Genomic DNA, 15,454 nt, shown 5'->3' with positions numbered 1-15,454 from the left:
TAGTGGTTGCCTTCAGATGATTTTATTCACCATAGAAAAGACTTTCATATCTGGATCAGTCAGATATAGCCTTCATTAACTTTTGAAAAATGAGGGCTCTCCTAAAGTAAATATAAGCATCAGAAGGTGGCAAGGATATGACAGAAACTACACCTCAGGTTGAAGAGGTTAATTCAAGTCAGCATTTATCCCAGTGACTTGTAACTTTAGAATATTCAGTGACAAGTTTAATTTGTTACTGTAGCTTATATGAGAATTTGGAATCAGAAGGTAAACTTGTTCAGTAACATACTCTTGTTGTAGCTGTTGTGGAAGAAATGAAATGCCCCCAGAATGAGCATTGTTAACCTTTGGATATACAGTACTGTATTTTGGTTTGCTTGTAGGTTACTTTGGTTTATTATTTATTTATTTATTTATTTATTTATTTTGTTTGTTTTTAATAATAAAGAATATCTCCATGTACATTTCCATTTTATTAAGGTAACTTCCTTCACTGTGCATAAAATCAGTTTATCATTGAATTCATTGTGAAGGCAGTTAGCAGTATACTGTGCTGGAATGCTAAATACCTTTTTTTTTGTATGCAGATTGTAACACCCAGTGGTGAAAGTCTGTTGCATCTGGTGGCTCGGGAGGGATTGGAAGAAGCCGGACTCTTTCTTACCACCCAAGGAGCAAACTGCAATATTGTCAATGCTGATGGAGAAACACCCCTTCACCTCTCCTGTACTGTTGGTCTGCCTTCCCTCACCACTGCACTGCTTCAGGTTAGCTGTATTCTTCATTGTCCCGAAGGTTATAGTTTTCCCTCTCCTCCCTAACTCTTCAGATTCTTATTTTTCCCTCTGCCTTCTCCCTTGCTTTTCATTCCTGTCATATTATCCTTTTTCATTTCATTTTTTAATTGCTAATGTAATGCCACTCAGGAATGAGGGAGGCTGGTCACTTTCATCTTAAATGTCAGGACCAACTTGCCTAGCCCCAGACTCCTATGCACCTCGTGGGGCAATGTAGGTTTGGATGATGGATGGATGGATAGTTCCCCTGCCTCATCCTTCTCTCTACTTCTTCATACATACTGAAGTACCACAGCCATCCCCACTTCACTCCAGCCTCATTAATAAATGGGTGTGAGACTGATTTGGCATGAATGTGAAAAGTCAATAGGAAGAGCAATGGAAATAGAACTGTTGAGGAATGTATGATAAGCATTGAGTGGGTAGAATGAGAAACACTTTGACTCGTGAAATGTATGGAATAAATAAGTCTTCTTATAAGTAGATAAAAGAATGAGTGTTCATTGAGGGTATGATCAGAGCTACTGCATGAGGTAATTCTGTTTTGAGAGCAATTGGTCATTGGTCACAGGACAAGCTCAGCTGTATAGCCATTAGACCTGCCGTAGGGTGCACTCTCTCCTAGTGCTCCTGTTATATAATGCCAAAAAATGTTTATTATTATTGAGTACTTTGACAATGTTTCTTTTGCACTGTCATACTTTCTCTTTCCTTGTTTTCCAGATCCCACCTCACCCCTCCCTAGGTGGGAATAAGAGGCCAAGATGATGATTGATTATATTTACTTATTTCCCTTACAGATGGGAGCAAATCCAAACCTGCAGACCCACTCAGTTAGTCCTTCTGCTGCCCCCACCAGTCCACTGCTGATTAGAACCTTGAGTGATCCATTTGCTGAGGACTCCCCCAGTACCCCCTCCCCACCACCCACACCAAAGACCTTCAGGGAGACACCTCTGCACCGTGCTGTCAGGAACAAGAAAGAGTTGGACATACGTGCCATCTTGGATTACATAGGTTTGCGAACATTTTTGTTTTTCCCCCCACTCTATATGGTACCGGTATTATCCTTCCCATTCCTTAATGGTACTTAGAGTTAGGATAATGATGATGGTCTATGATTGGGAATAGTTATTTCATGTAAGATTTTTTTGTTCATAATTTTGTAGATTTTGCATTAATGTTCTTGGATATATGCATCATTATGATGGTTCCACTTTATTTCTGTGACTGGGGTATCGATGATTAGAGTTCTGTGGAGTTGTATAGTATCATATTGCATCATTCATAAAGGCTCCAACACACTTGCATGCATTGGCCTTGGTTATCTAATGGTGATATAGATGTTTCTCAAAATTGATTATATTTGGCAGTTGTGTGGTTAGGACAATAAAATTATCTTTGTATTATATAGTTAGAATGATGCCTGGTGTCTTAGTAAAATAGTAGAATACAGTAATCAGAGTGATGACTTTGCCTTGCATACACAGGATTGAATCTCCCAGAAGTGACAGGATGTTATTTGATCATGTAATACTACCAGGGGTTTAGGTCAATCTCTTACTCGTAAGTGTTTTGGAATACACTAGCCTAGCCTGAGGTCCCTATAGCTTGATAAGTGTTATATGGGATTGGCTAGTAAATCATTCCTATAGCTGGAATATAAAATGGATCTGAATAACAAAAAATATTGTTTTGGTAGATTATTGTGAGAGCAACCCAAGCAACACCGTGCTCAAAACACTGGACCTGAACCTGCGTGATTCCGATGACCTGACTCCACTTGGGGTAGCCCTGGGGTCTGGACAGATGAAAGTGGCACGGGCCCTGCTGGAGGCTGGTGCAAACATCAATACAGTTAACTCTCAGGGTCACAGTCTTCTCCATTTAGCCATACAAGCCAAGGATCAAACAGTAGCGACCTTCCTTATCAACAACAAGGCTGATGTAAATCTCAGGTTAGCCAAATTGTATGAGTATTCTCGGTAGTAAGTTATTGGATTTCCTCATACAGTATTGTTAGTAATGATGCAGTGCCCATTCTTTATTCACTTTAATTTGACCTAGAATTGCTATCTTTTCATCTTGAATATGGATCTTTAGAAAGAGATTAACAGTAGAATATTGTGCTGGTCATGGAAAAGTGCTATTGGAAGGTTGTAAAGCTGTAGTACTGTACAGTCATATTCTACCTATGAGCTGTATGAAATGAGCTACAAAAGACAAAAATCTCTGCAAGTTAAGGTGGGCTAACTATAACTACTGTGATTTGAGGGCATTTGATTGAAAGTATACAGGTGCTCCCCTACCTACGAACGAGTTATGTTCCGAGAAACTGCTCGTAAGTCGATTTTTTCGTAAGTCAGAAATGCATTTAATACACCTGACCAACTGAACATCATAGCCTAGCCAAGCATACCTTAAACGTGCTTAGAACACTCATGTTAGCCTACAGCTGGACAAAATCAGTAACACAAAGCCTATTTTACAATAAAGTGTTGACTCTCTCATGTTATTTATTGAATTCTGTACTGCATCATACTGCACATTGCTAGCCTGGGAAAAGATCAATATTCAAATTTCAGAGTACGGTTTGTACTTTTTTAAAGTCAAAATATCATAGGTCAACTGTTCGTAAGTAGGAGACCACCTGTATCATCTTGCATTTGATGATATCAGTTTTTCTCTATAAATGCCAAAAGTTTTCAGTTGCATTAGCCTGATTTTATTTTGTACAGTAATTAATTTTGTGCAGAAAGACTTTGCCTTTTAAGGCTTTTGTGTTCATATTTTTGTGTGCTATTTATTAGTTGATTTTGATTGGTTATGGATAGTCCTCCCTATTTTGTACTTTCTGTTTCCATATGTTTTGGATCCTGTGTTACCCCATCCTTAGTTGGGAAAAAAATTTCAGAGTAATGATGATGATATTAATTTATCCATAGCATTACTTTTGCTAATGGTAGGACACGAGAGGGTCAGTCACCGCTAGACCTGTGCATCACTGAGGGATTTGGTGGTGTGGTGGAACTTCTCTGTCAACATGGAGCTGATCTCAATGCACACCCTACCTCGCCCAACCCACCACTCTGGCAGGCACTCGACTCAAATCAGGAGGACATTGCTTCAATCCTTGTGCGGTTAGTGGTGTTTTAATTTTGCAGTTAGTGGTGTTTTAATTTTGATTTTTAGTTTTCCTTGTCTCCAGATATACCTAATACTGTAATGCTTCAATCCATGTTCAGTGAGTGAAGTTTCAATTTTTATTTTTATCATTTTTCCTCAGCTCCACTTATATTTGATACTGTAATCCATTCCATGACATCCAGCAGTTCTCCTGCATGCCGGATATCCTCATATGACACCACTGTGGCACCAATTCCTACTGTTCATAGTGAATGTATTCTTGGGCATTCTCATTCAGGACTTGTGTGATAGTATCAGTGAGAGTGCTTTTGTGACATATAATAGGTTTTGTTGAAGATCAGTAAAAGTTGCTTTAACAAAATTCTGATTATTAAATTGTTCTCTGCCCCAGCCAAGGATAGAACTCACTTCCTTTCAGGTAGCTGACAAGTTCTGTAAACACTTGATGTACATGGCAGCAATTTAGATTTGACTCTCAGAATCATTTGCTTCCTGAATGTCATTTTACATAATGAGGCATTCATGAATATGATAATGATTTTCCCAGTCCCTCAAACACTGGAACTGAAATTTTCTCCTTATCGCAGTCCTAAACCGACTACTTAAGTAAATATGCAGCAGAAAATCAAAACAGTTCTGCTTCCTTATAATGAAAGAATATTTACAGTCTGGGTCAGCCGTTTATGAGTGATGTGGTTTGAATACAGATAAGAGTTGCAATTGAATACTTTCTCCTTTGTGAGACAGTTCTCTGATGCATGCAGAGAGATGAAAGATGGTCTCTCGTGCTGTGTAGTGATGTTTTTTTGCATTACCCCTTTACCCTCATAAACTCTGTTAGATGCCTGGTGGTCTGTTGGGTTATGGAAGAATGTGACTGGTGAAATGCCTTGATATAAAACAGAGGACTGAGTATGAAGGATTACTGGAACGTGGTGTGTTGATGCCCACATTTATGTACCAGGATGAGTATGGAGCTTTGAGAAATGGTGACAGAACTTTCGAGGTTACCAGCCATAGAAACAAAGCAAAGAAATTACTTTTGGATCAAAGGTGGTAGTTGGGGGTGCTCAACTATCCACTCACTCGATGTAGTGCCGCTCTCGGGCGGCTGCCTCTCCCTTCCTTCTTTCCTGTTCTGTTTTTCTTTCCTTCACTCTTTCCTCTTCCTTCTGTCTGTGGGTGACTCTACACTGAGTGACAAGTCAAATGGTTTCCTGTACACCAGGAAACCATTTACTGCGCTGGGTGGTAACCATATACCGTAACCAAATTATGGCGCTTAGTGGTTTAGTGGGCATTTAAGGTGTTCCTGTCGGATTCAGCCGGTGCAGGTTTATATCCAAGGGGTGATTGGGGTTTATTGCTCACGTAATGCCATTCAGGGATGAGTGAGGCTAGTCAATCTCATCTTAAATGTCAGGACCAACTTGCCAAGGCCTGGGCTCCTACACTCCTTATGGAGCAACACAGGATTAGATGATGTGTGTATGCATGTATCAAATGGGTTGATGAAATATGGTTATAAAAGCACATGACAAGGGTTTGGTACCCACTCTTAATTTATGTTATGAAACACCAGATGTATAAGAGTGTTTTATGCTCTCTTGTTCTGCAGTGTTTTTCCTGCATCATTGATAGCAGTCGTTACACTAATGATTGTATATACAAGTTGAATGTGGAAGTAATTTCATTCCTTGTTTCTGTGAATTAAATGTCAAGCCGAACTTGCCCAGCTCCGGGCTCCTACGTTTCTCATGGGGCAACATAGGATTGGATGATGGATAGATGGATGGTTTCTGTGAATGTGTTAACTGGGATTACCCACCATCCACTCATTTGATTTACTGCTTTTATCAGGTGACTCTGTACTGTGTAACAAACCAGATGGTTTCTTGTAATGTAGGAAAGTATTTATTGTGTTGGGTGGTAACCATGAAGCCAAATGGACACATTGTGATCCAGTGGGTTAAGGCACTCCAACCAGCTGTAACTCGTACAGAATTGTGGAACTGTTTATCAGAGGGATGGTTGGGGTAATTTGCAAACACAATACGGCTTAAGGGCAAGCGACTGGTTATCACCTGAACTGTTATGCTTGAAGTCTCATGATGGGGCAAGAAAAGATTGGATAGTGACTTTCTATAAATATTGTTGCCATGAAACCTATTGTAATAGGAGACCTTAACCAATTGAACTGTGACCTGGGACTGCCATTTCAGGTACAATGTTGATACGGACAGTTGGGGTGAAGGTCCTGATGGTTGCCATCAAACTCTGCTCCACAAAGCCATTGGTGCGTACACTGACATGCTCAGAGGCTGACATTGAGTGCTGATCACTTAATACAATGAATTTAATTCATTGAGCCAGGGGATTTCTCTGTTTCTATATTCTTATTGCAGTCATATGCTTTTATTCAGCTTAGGAGAGCATCCAAGTGGTGAAGGTGTTAATGGAGGCAGTATATAACCTGTCCAGTTTAAAATAAGTCTCTCCTAACCTGAATATAGTCATATGGAGATGGCAGAAAAAAAAAAAAATACTGGTTGCATTATGAGATGATCTGTGCTTTTGTATTTTAAGAGATCTTTTTGTGTTACTTCCTCTCTTGATTGTAGGTTCTGAAGTGTTGATGCTGAATATGGTAAGTTTTGCTCATTATTATTTTGGAAGAGAGTAATGAAAAGATGGTAAGAATATTGTGAGAGGCTGATAAATGGAAATGATGAGATCAGAGCAGTGGTGTGTATAGTATTGATGACACAGATAAGGAATGTGGTGCCTGATACAGTGATAGTGGCAGAAGTGAAGAATGCTGAGAAGGCAGATGATGATGATGAGTTACAGTAGGGAAGAGCTGAGGAATGGGAAGGCAATAGATGTTGATGAGATACAGTACAGTGGATGATCAATTTAATGAATTTCAGCTTAATGGTATTGTAGTTAAACAAAAGACACCATGTGAGCATTATTACAGCATCATGATTTGGTGAACTGATTATCCACTCACTCAGTGTTGTGCTGCCTTCAGGTACTTCTGCACTGAGTAATTGTTGGTTGTTGTGAGATGAATGACCAGAGTACTAATTTATTGGTTGAAGTGACCATACAACTGTGATGCATGTATATTGGAAGGTACAGCTAGACCTCGTTGATTTACTGATGTTATTCTAGGATCATGTGGTATACATGTCCTGTATTGCATGATTTAGTGATGATACTTGGCCCAGTATTTGAAAAGTTCTCCCACATTTGTACTATATTTGTCCATGTTTGTAAGTCCAACTTCACCTTATCTTTAGTTGGGAAGAAAGGTCAGGATGATGATTATGGTGATGAATAGTTGTTTTGTAGGTGCGTATTTTATTGCCAATATGTGACTCTTGAGTTTCAGGCAGTTAAAAATGGATATTCGCTCTCCACACACATTTCTGGCCCCAGATGAGAACCGTGAGGATATTGCCTGCTTCTTGGTGCGTAGTGGTTGTGACATCAATTCTCCCAGGCGGCCGGGTCCAACTGGGGGAGGTGGAGAGGAAGCACGAGACCAGATGACACCGCTCCACCTCTGCTGCTCATGGGGTCTTGAGGACACTACACAGGCACTACTAGAACATGGTGCTAAAGTTAATGCTCGGGTAGGTAGTCATCACACAAATACTTCAAGAACATGGCACCAAGTAAATCCATAGGTGGGTAATCATCTTACAGATACTGCAAGAACATGACTCTAAAGTAAATCCATAGGCAGGTAGTTATCACATAAACACAGATAGGTAGTCATCGCACAAATACTTAAGAACATGGCACCAAAATAAATCCATAGGTTTGTAGTCAGTACACAAACACATGGAGATTAAGTTAATGCTCAGGTAGGTAGTCATCACACAAATACTATGAGAAAATTATTGAACTTAATTTGTGTATAGGATTGCTTGTTTATACTCTTATACAGTTAACAGGCACTTCAAAATTGAACCAAAGTTAAACATTAATGAGAAAATTGGTCAAAGCAAAATTATTCCTCACAGAAATGAACTGCTATGGAGACTTATTTGATGGTAAGCATTGTTATGATCCATTATGTATACAACCCAAGATCTTGATGAACCACTTCCATTTCTCTCAACTACCTGGTGACCTCATTCCTGATCATTCCTCTCCCTCAGGATGCAGAAAACAAAACTCCTCTTCACCATGCCATAGAAAACTGCCATCCAGTGCTTATTTCACTGCTTCTGGCACATCCAGCACTAGACCTCAGCTTGCGGGACAAATCTGGAATCACTCCCTTTGCAGCTGCTATGTCTCGTAAGAATAACAAGGCTGCCCAGGCCATCTTATCCAGAGAACCCAAGGCAGCAGAGCAGGTAAGGGAGCATAAAGGAATGTTAAAGTGCAGAATTGACCTCACGTAGCAAAGAATGTAAAGATATCAAGGAAGAGAATTTATATGTAAACTAATATTAACAATTTGGGTAGCTCCAGTTTTTGCCATATCCACTTCTGCACAAGTTAATTACAATACATGGAGTCCTCATTATTAGTGAGAGTCGTTCTCCAAAATACTGTATAGAAAAATTTTACATAACAGGTTTCTTTGTAAATTAGAGAAAGTTGCCAGGATTTAATAGTGAGTGGGATTTTATTTAGGAAATTTTTCAGCAGTATGAATTAAACTTAATACCAAGCAAGATCATTAAACAAAAATAAAAAAATAATGAAGACATAGTGTATAGTACAGTAGTACCTTCCCACTGCTAATACTGCATCGTATCATTTCAACAGCTTGATCATAAAGGGTACAATTTCCTTCATGTGGCCATCCAGAAGAAGGACTTAGAGAGTGTGTTGTTCCTGTTGAGTATAAATGTGGACATGCATACTCGTACCCAAGACCAGCAGTCCTACACACCCCTCCATTTAGCCACACTCACTGGGTATGTACGTCTTCTTGCTTGCTTACCCCTGTTGTTCAGAATCCTCTTGACTCACAAAATCACCTGCTAAAAGAAACTGAGATCCTGAGTATTGCAAGATGATTTATTCATTTGAGGTTAACACTGCATCCTTAATGAATTAACAGTAAGTGAACCTTGCTCTTAGTGTTCCATTGGTAATATTTCTGTATTGTATTGTGTAATCATACTGTATTGAATAATTATTCCCTGTGTATGTGTGTGTGTGTGTGTGTGTGTGTGTGTGTGTGTGTGTGTGTGTGTGTGTGTGTGTGTGTGTGTGTGTGTGTGTGTGTGTGTGTGTTTATCATTTTAAACTGATGATGGCATGATACAGTACTGAAACATTTGTCATCAAGATGTTCTCCCGTACAAGAAAGATGTTCATATCCTCCTTAGTTGATGTTTGTGCATTACTGTTTATTTTCCTCATTATTTTTATTATTATTATTATTATTATTATCATTATCATTCATTCATTCATCATCCACTGTTACCCCATGAGGAGCATAGGAACCCAATGCTAGGCAAGTTGGTTTTGACATTTAAGATGAGAGTGACCGGCCTCACTCGTCCCTGGGTGGCATTATTATTATTATTATTATTATTATTATTTTATGTTTGTTTGTGGCCACCCCAAACAGGATTGAGGCGTCTGGCAATAGATAGATAGATAGATTTTATATATTCTTCCACTTTCATAAATTGCTGCATTTTTTTCCCTTCTTAATTAGAGTACTGTATTTGCATTTATGACAGATAACTTCAAATGGTATCCTGTGCTCCACAGTTCAGATATGATTGTACGCAACTTGCTGCTGGCTGGTCGTGAGGGCATCAAGGAGGTGACACCACAGAAGCAGACTGTCCTCCACCTGGCTGCAGCACATGACCAACCCCACCTGGCCAGCATCTTCATAGAAAATGGGGTGCAGGTGGATGCCCTTGATGACAACCTAAACAATGCTCTTCATGTTGCTTGCAAGGTTTGTTATATTAAATTGGTTCAGGGAACAATATTGTGCTAGAGAGGATTAACATCACATGTGGCATCAGTATTACCAGATGGCTCCCCTGCATACTTATACAAACTTCCCTCAGCATTCTTCCTATCTTCTGAAAGGAGAAGGATAGCTTCACCCAGCGGTTCACCATCACATTCAGATGCTCGTGTACTCATAAATATCTCTCTAGTTTTTGTATTTTCTACCTAATGAACAAATTATTTTTTATACAGCTTAGGAAAGACCTCCTTACTGATTAATTAAGGCTATATGTAACACCTCCAGCTAAGAACCTAAGCTAAATAGAATTGGCTGAAGGCAACAAGAATAACAGGAATCACCAGATTCAAGGGGTTGATTCCCACCACTTAACTCCATGTGAAAATCACCAGAAAATGATGGAAGTGGTCATACTGTTTCTAGATATTGTTTAATCTTTGCAGGGTTAGGCTAAACCTGTATTCATGATGATGTCATATTACATAATTGCATGATTTACCTGCTGATTTTATCCATTCCTAGCATCACCCACACCCATAGCTTTTGTTTCTGTTGACTTAGGTAAGGATAGATAAGAATTCTTGAATTCAGTCAGCATCTTATTTTATTTCTTTATTTAATTGTATTTTATTTCTTTATGTAATTGTTTATTTATTTATATATTCACTTCAAATCTCCCTAGGAGGGCCACTTAAATGTAGTGAAGGTGCTGCTTACTGAATCCCGAATCAATGCTGGAGCTGTGAACATGAGAGGTCAAAATCCTCTGCATGTCCTGAGTTACTATCCTAAGGACAATGCAGCTGCCATTGCTGAGATCTTCCTCCAGACCATGCCAGAATATGACCTCAATGCTCTGGATGTTGAAGGAAACTCCGGTATGTTTATAGTGAATGCACTGATATTATATAGGGTATAGAGGTTGGTACAGGTATCAGTTGAGATGCCAGTAATGGGTGGGGGGGAAAGCACCATCATTTCATCACGATGCACAACAGTATCTCGTGAGTAAAAAGGAATGTGTTCGAACATGTTCGATATTGAATTACATGTGCATTTTCTGTGTATTTTTAATCGTTGTGTGAAGAATGGGATAAAAAGTGGGACATTTAACACAGTAATCCATCATTCCCTTGTTCCTAATCAATCCAGTACCCTTCATTGTCTTTACCCTTGCTAGTGTTGCTTCTGGCCTACATGAGAGGAGCAAGCCAGCTGTGTCGCGTATTTGTGAGGGCAGGTGCATGCCTCGGCTCCACCAACAAGCATGGTGTCAATATATTCAACTATCAGGTGGGTTGCACTGAGCAAGATGCAAAATCTTTTGATACAGCACTATAGAGACAATGAAAGACAGATTGCCTATTGATGATGATGCAGTATTGTCATTACCAGTACTGTACCTTCTCAAGCATTCTGTCTATCTTTCTGTCTATCTACCTATTGCCAGACACCTTAATCCCGTAAGGGGTGGCCAAAAACACCTCAGTGTCGCCCTGTCCTCCACCATTTCACTGCCCTCCCCCCAGCTTACACCCCCTGTCTCTTGTACATCTCCACTCCATCTCTCCATCTCATCCTCGGCACACCCCCGTCTCATGTACATCTCCACCCCATCCCTCCATCTCATCCTCAGCCTCCCCTTCCCTCTCCCCCTTTCCTCCTTACTTATATATACTCTCCTCATTAGTTTCTTGCTCTCCATTCTCTCCACAAGGCCAAACCACCTCAGTGTATTTCTCCTAACACTGTCTGTCACATCCACACCACAGTGCTCCTTCACATCCTCCTTTGTCAGTCTGTCTCTCCATGTAACTCCACATGCTCCTTTCAAGTAACTTATTTCCACTGTTCTCACTCTTGACTTGTGTCCTGTCAACATTGTCCAAGCTTCACTTCCATACATTGGAGTTGGTATCATAATACTATCATGCTGTGACTTTTTCACTTCCATGCTCACTTCCCCATTTCTTATCACTGCTTTCAAAGAACCAGCAACCTTTGTTTCTTGTTATACCTTTTCAAGCACTTCATCCTCCAAACTTCCATCTTTACTCGACATATTACCCAAGTACTTAAATGCACTCACATTTTCCATATCCTCATCCTCCAACCTCACTGTACATTCAGTGACTTCATTTCTCTGGAAGACATTCACTGGATACATTCTCTCAAGCATTCACTGGATATATTTTCTTAATGCCTTTACAGTGTATTTTAAACTTACAAGCAGCCATGCCCCCCCCCCCTTGACTCTAAGGTCGAAATTCCAAAAAGCGCCTAGCATCACGGGCAACCATCACTGTTTCTGCCCATTCATGGAAATACCATGTGGTGACTAGTGAGGATAGGTGGACCCCCCCTGGGACAAATCCTGGCTGCACCACTGCTTACAAGTGTCTTTCATTCATCACAGATGGATGTACACTGAAAGTTACATCCATTTCACTTCATAATTCAAACTTTCAGAAATCTGTTCCACCCAGCAGGCAAATGATTCACTCAGAAATTCTGTTCATAAGATTAGTTTCCATCAGTGCTTTTAGGGCTGATATCATTACATTAACTATTGAGCTAAACTACAATGTTTGTGAATTGCATGCCTGCATCATGCCAACATAAACCATCAAATGGCATAACCATCAGTGGGCATACCTGTCAGCTGAAATAATTGTCAGAAGACCAATAGTCACAGTGGCTTATGATTGTCCTGCTTGAACTAACAAGAAAACAGTCCAGTGGTTATTTTAGGCCACTTCAAGTAGGCCTACTGGTGCATCAGTTCTTATAGATCTTGTCAACTGTACTGGGACCCAGTTAGAAGATTTTTTATATATATATATATATATATATATATATATATATATATATAAAGTCCAGTAATCCTGCTATCAGACAGTAGTACAGTATTCAACATAAGAGAGCTTCTTTATAGTGAAAGAATTAATGAAGGCTGTCTCTTATCCCAGGGTAAATGAAATTGTCATGACAGCAAGTATAAGATAAATCTGTCCTCAGGGTGTAAGAGATTATAGCAGCTCTTTGCAACCTGTCCTAACCTAGCATGGTGAGGTATGCCTTTCTCCTCATAGGCAGAACAGTTTAATTCTGTAGTTATCCACTCATGGACCAACCATACTGATGACATTATTTCATTGCTTTTTCTTTTTTTCCCACACTTTACTATGTGATCTTACAGCTTGAAGCATTTGAAGAAGAACTCATGGAAATAACTTTGGTTCCTGACAGGTCCCAACCAAAACGCTTCTCTTCCGGCTGCTAGACTTGTTATCAGCAGAGCCACCGTGGAGTGAAGGTGAGCTGTGTATGGAATGTGGGGCCAAGTTTGGTTTGGCCACTCGTCGCCACCACTGTCGGCACTGTGGGCGGCTTCTCTGTTCACGCTGCTCAGACAAAGATGTGCCCATACTCAAGTTCTCCCTCAATAAGCCTGTGCGAGTATGCCACATCTGTTTTGATGTCCTCACACTTGGACCAGCTGCTGTGTCTTAGTACCCCAACCAGGTCAGTTTGAACTCCCTTTCGTCCGATGACTTATTGTACATTTTGTTCTTGCAGCCACCAGACAGCTATATTCAAGTTACAAATGTAACATTGGTGAAGGGATTTAATAAAGCCACCATATATACCTGTAATACCTCTAGTTTTAACAGGTCTCTCCAAGACTGAATACAGTCATTTGAAAATAGCAAAAATAAAATACTGTACATAAAACATCATCAGATAGAAGGGGTTAACCTTGTCAGTGTCTGTGTTGCCTAGAGGTGAGTGGACTTAACCCTTTCATGCATGGCCATAAATTTCAGAATACTGTAGGTTGGGAAAGTCTGACTGGCATTTGAGCTACTTTTTTTGATGTGGTACAAGTCACATCAAAATACAACTTCAAGAGATAATATTTGTGATAAAGATTATGTCCGTATGCCAGTTTGAGGCTGTCTGTCTATCAGTCTTTTGCCAGATACCTTAATCCCTTAAGGGGTGGCCACAAACAAATTGTCTTCATGTTGCCCTGTACCCTGCCATTTCACTGCTCTCCCAGCTCACACACCCCTCTCTTATATACCTGTCCACTCCCTCCCTCCATCTCACCCTTAGTCTCCCCTTTCCTCTCCCTCCCTCCAACTCACTCCCATACATTCTCATTAGTCTCTTGCCCTGCATGCTCTCCACATGCCAAACCACTTCGGTGTGTTTCTCCTGACACTTTCTGTCTCATCCACACCCACACCACAATGCTCCTTCACTTCCTCATTTGTCAGTCTCTCTCTCCATGTAACTCCACATGCTCCTCTCAGATAGCCCATTTTGAGGCATTTTTACTGGGAAAAAAAAAAAAAAAAAAAAAATTCATCACTATGAAACTTCAGGAAGTCCACTCGCCCCTCCCTCCCCACATGCATGCGTCACGTCATACATCTTGTTGTGTGAAGGGGTTAAGTGGTGGTATTAGGTGTTTATGCTTGCTGCCAGGCAACTTGTCTCTTAAGCGTCACCCTCATCACCCACCACGTGGAGAGTGGAAGACCGTGGACTTGAGACCACAGCGTCCGGAAAGAGTGTGGCTTAAGAGGCAAGTTGGCTGAAGACGGGTATAGTGACTGGTGTAGGAGTACAGTATTACAGTGAGAAATGTAATGATGTGCGTATCAGATCCAGTGGCAGCTGCTGGACTGTTATAATGATGCATAAATGAGTTAGTGACAGATGTGTCTCAGTGATAGTAAGTAGAGTTTTATCATGTTTGTGGCAAATTAGCGCTGTACAGTACAGCCATCCCATGGTTATCGTGCATAATTGGCACCAGACATAGCATGTGATAATGAAAACTTGAGATAATGAAGACACAGAACCTATGGGATTTATCCTAATTGGTTCCAAGCACCCAGAATCCAACTTCAATTTTCCCTTTTTCAATGATTTAGGTCCCCTAAACACATACATAATATTATGATGAGTACAAGAAACACATATGCATGGTTAGGCTAATAAAAAGTAATGAAAAAGCACAATAAGGGAGAATAGTGAATCCATTATTGGGTACACATGCTGTACCTTAGAGAGACATGAGATGGTCTTGAGGTAAGGGGTTCTGAGACTAGGGAGTGGAGAGTTAACAGTCCCAATAACCTGGGACTAACTCCTCAGGTAGGGCTGCATCTCCAGTAGAGTGAGTGTATTTTTTTGTACGTCTTGGTGGGCTAAGTCTCACGCTTGTCCCAGCTCAGGTGCACAATAGCGAGATTTTGACTGGAAAAAATGTCCTGTAATGGCGGGAGTTCAGATCTTAATCTGGCCATGATAATGAAAACCGTGCTAACAGAGTGACATAACAGAGGGATTACTGTGCATTCATTTTTAGCAGTTGCATTAATGTTCATGTTAGAGTCACAGTGTATTAGTACTTTTTTCTTAGCTGTGGCATGGTCAGCTGAATCTTGCTAGTGGCAGGTTGTTGACTTCTTGGTGTGTAGTCAGCTGCCATGGTAACCTTGTAATACAGTTGCTGCATTTTCTGGAC

The 15,454-nt window shown here is 40.3% G+C and overlaps 1 protein-coding gene across 1 annotated transcript in view; it reads left to right on the top strand.

Annotated features, from left to right (window-relative positions):
• LOC145403649 (ankyrin repeat and FYVE domain-containing protein 1) overlaps positions 1 to 15,454 on the top strand; it is a 93,960-nt gene that overhangs the window by 77,515 nt on the left and 991 nt on the right. Inside the window, exons 11-22 of the mRNA XM_080275336.1 lie at positions 591 to 770; positions 1,601 to 1,817; positions 2,503 to 2,758; positions 3,767 to 3,940; positions 6,170 to 6,243; positions 7,392 to 7,588; positions 8,120 to 8,320; positions 8,739 to 8,890; positions 9,699 to 9,894; positions 10,595 to 10,790; positions 11,093 to 11,205; positions 13,162 to 13,437. Coding sequence (XP_080131462.1) covers positions 591 to 770; positions 1,601 to 1,817; positions 2,503 to 2,758; positions 3,767 to 3,940; positions 6,170 to 6,243; positions 7,392 to 7,588; positions 8,120 to 8,320; positions 8,739 to 8,890; positions 9,699 to 9,894; positions 10,595 to 10,790; positions 11,093 to 11,205; positions 13,162 to 13,425 — 2,220 coding nt within the window. The 3' untranslated portion in view covers positions 13,426 to 13,437. The remainder of the gene's footprint in view (positions 1 to 590; positions 771 to 1,600; positions 1,818 to 2,502; positions 2,759 to 3,766; positions 3,941 to 6,169; positions 6,244 to 7,391; positions 7,589 to 8,119; positions 8,321 to 8,738; positions 8,891 to 9,698; positions 9,895 to 10,594; positions 10,791 to 11,092; positions 11,206 to 13,161; positions 13,438 to 15,454) is intronic.

Source organism: Coenobita brevimanus, chromosome 61 (assembly GCF_032717465.1).
Source record: "Coenobita brevimanus isolate Jiangsu-jjx chromosome 61, ASM3271746v2, whole genome shotgun sequence".
NCBI lineage: Eukaryota > Metazoa > Arthropoda > Malacostraca > Decapoda > Coenobitidae > Coenobita > Coenobita brevimanus.
This window is presented reverse-complemented; position numbering and strand designations above follow the sequence as displayed.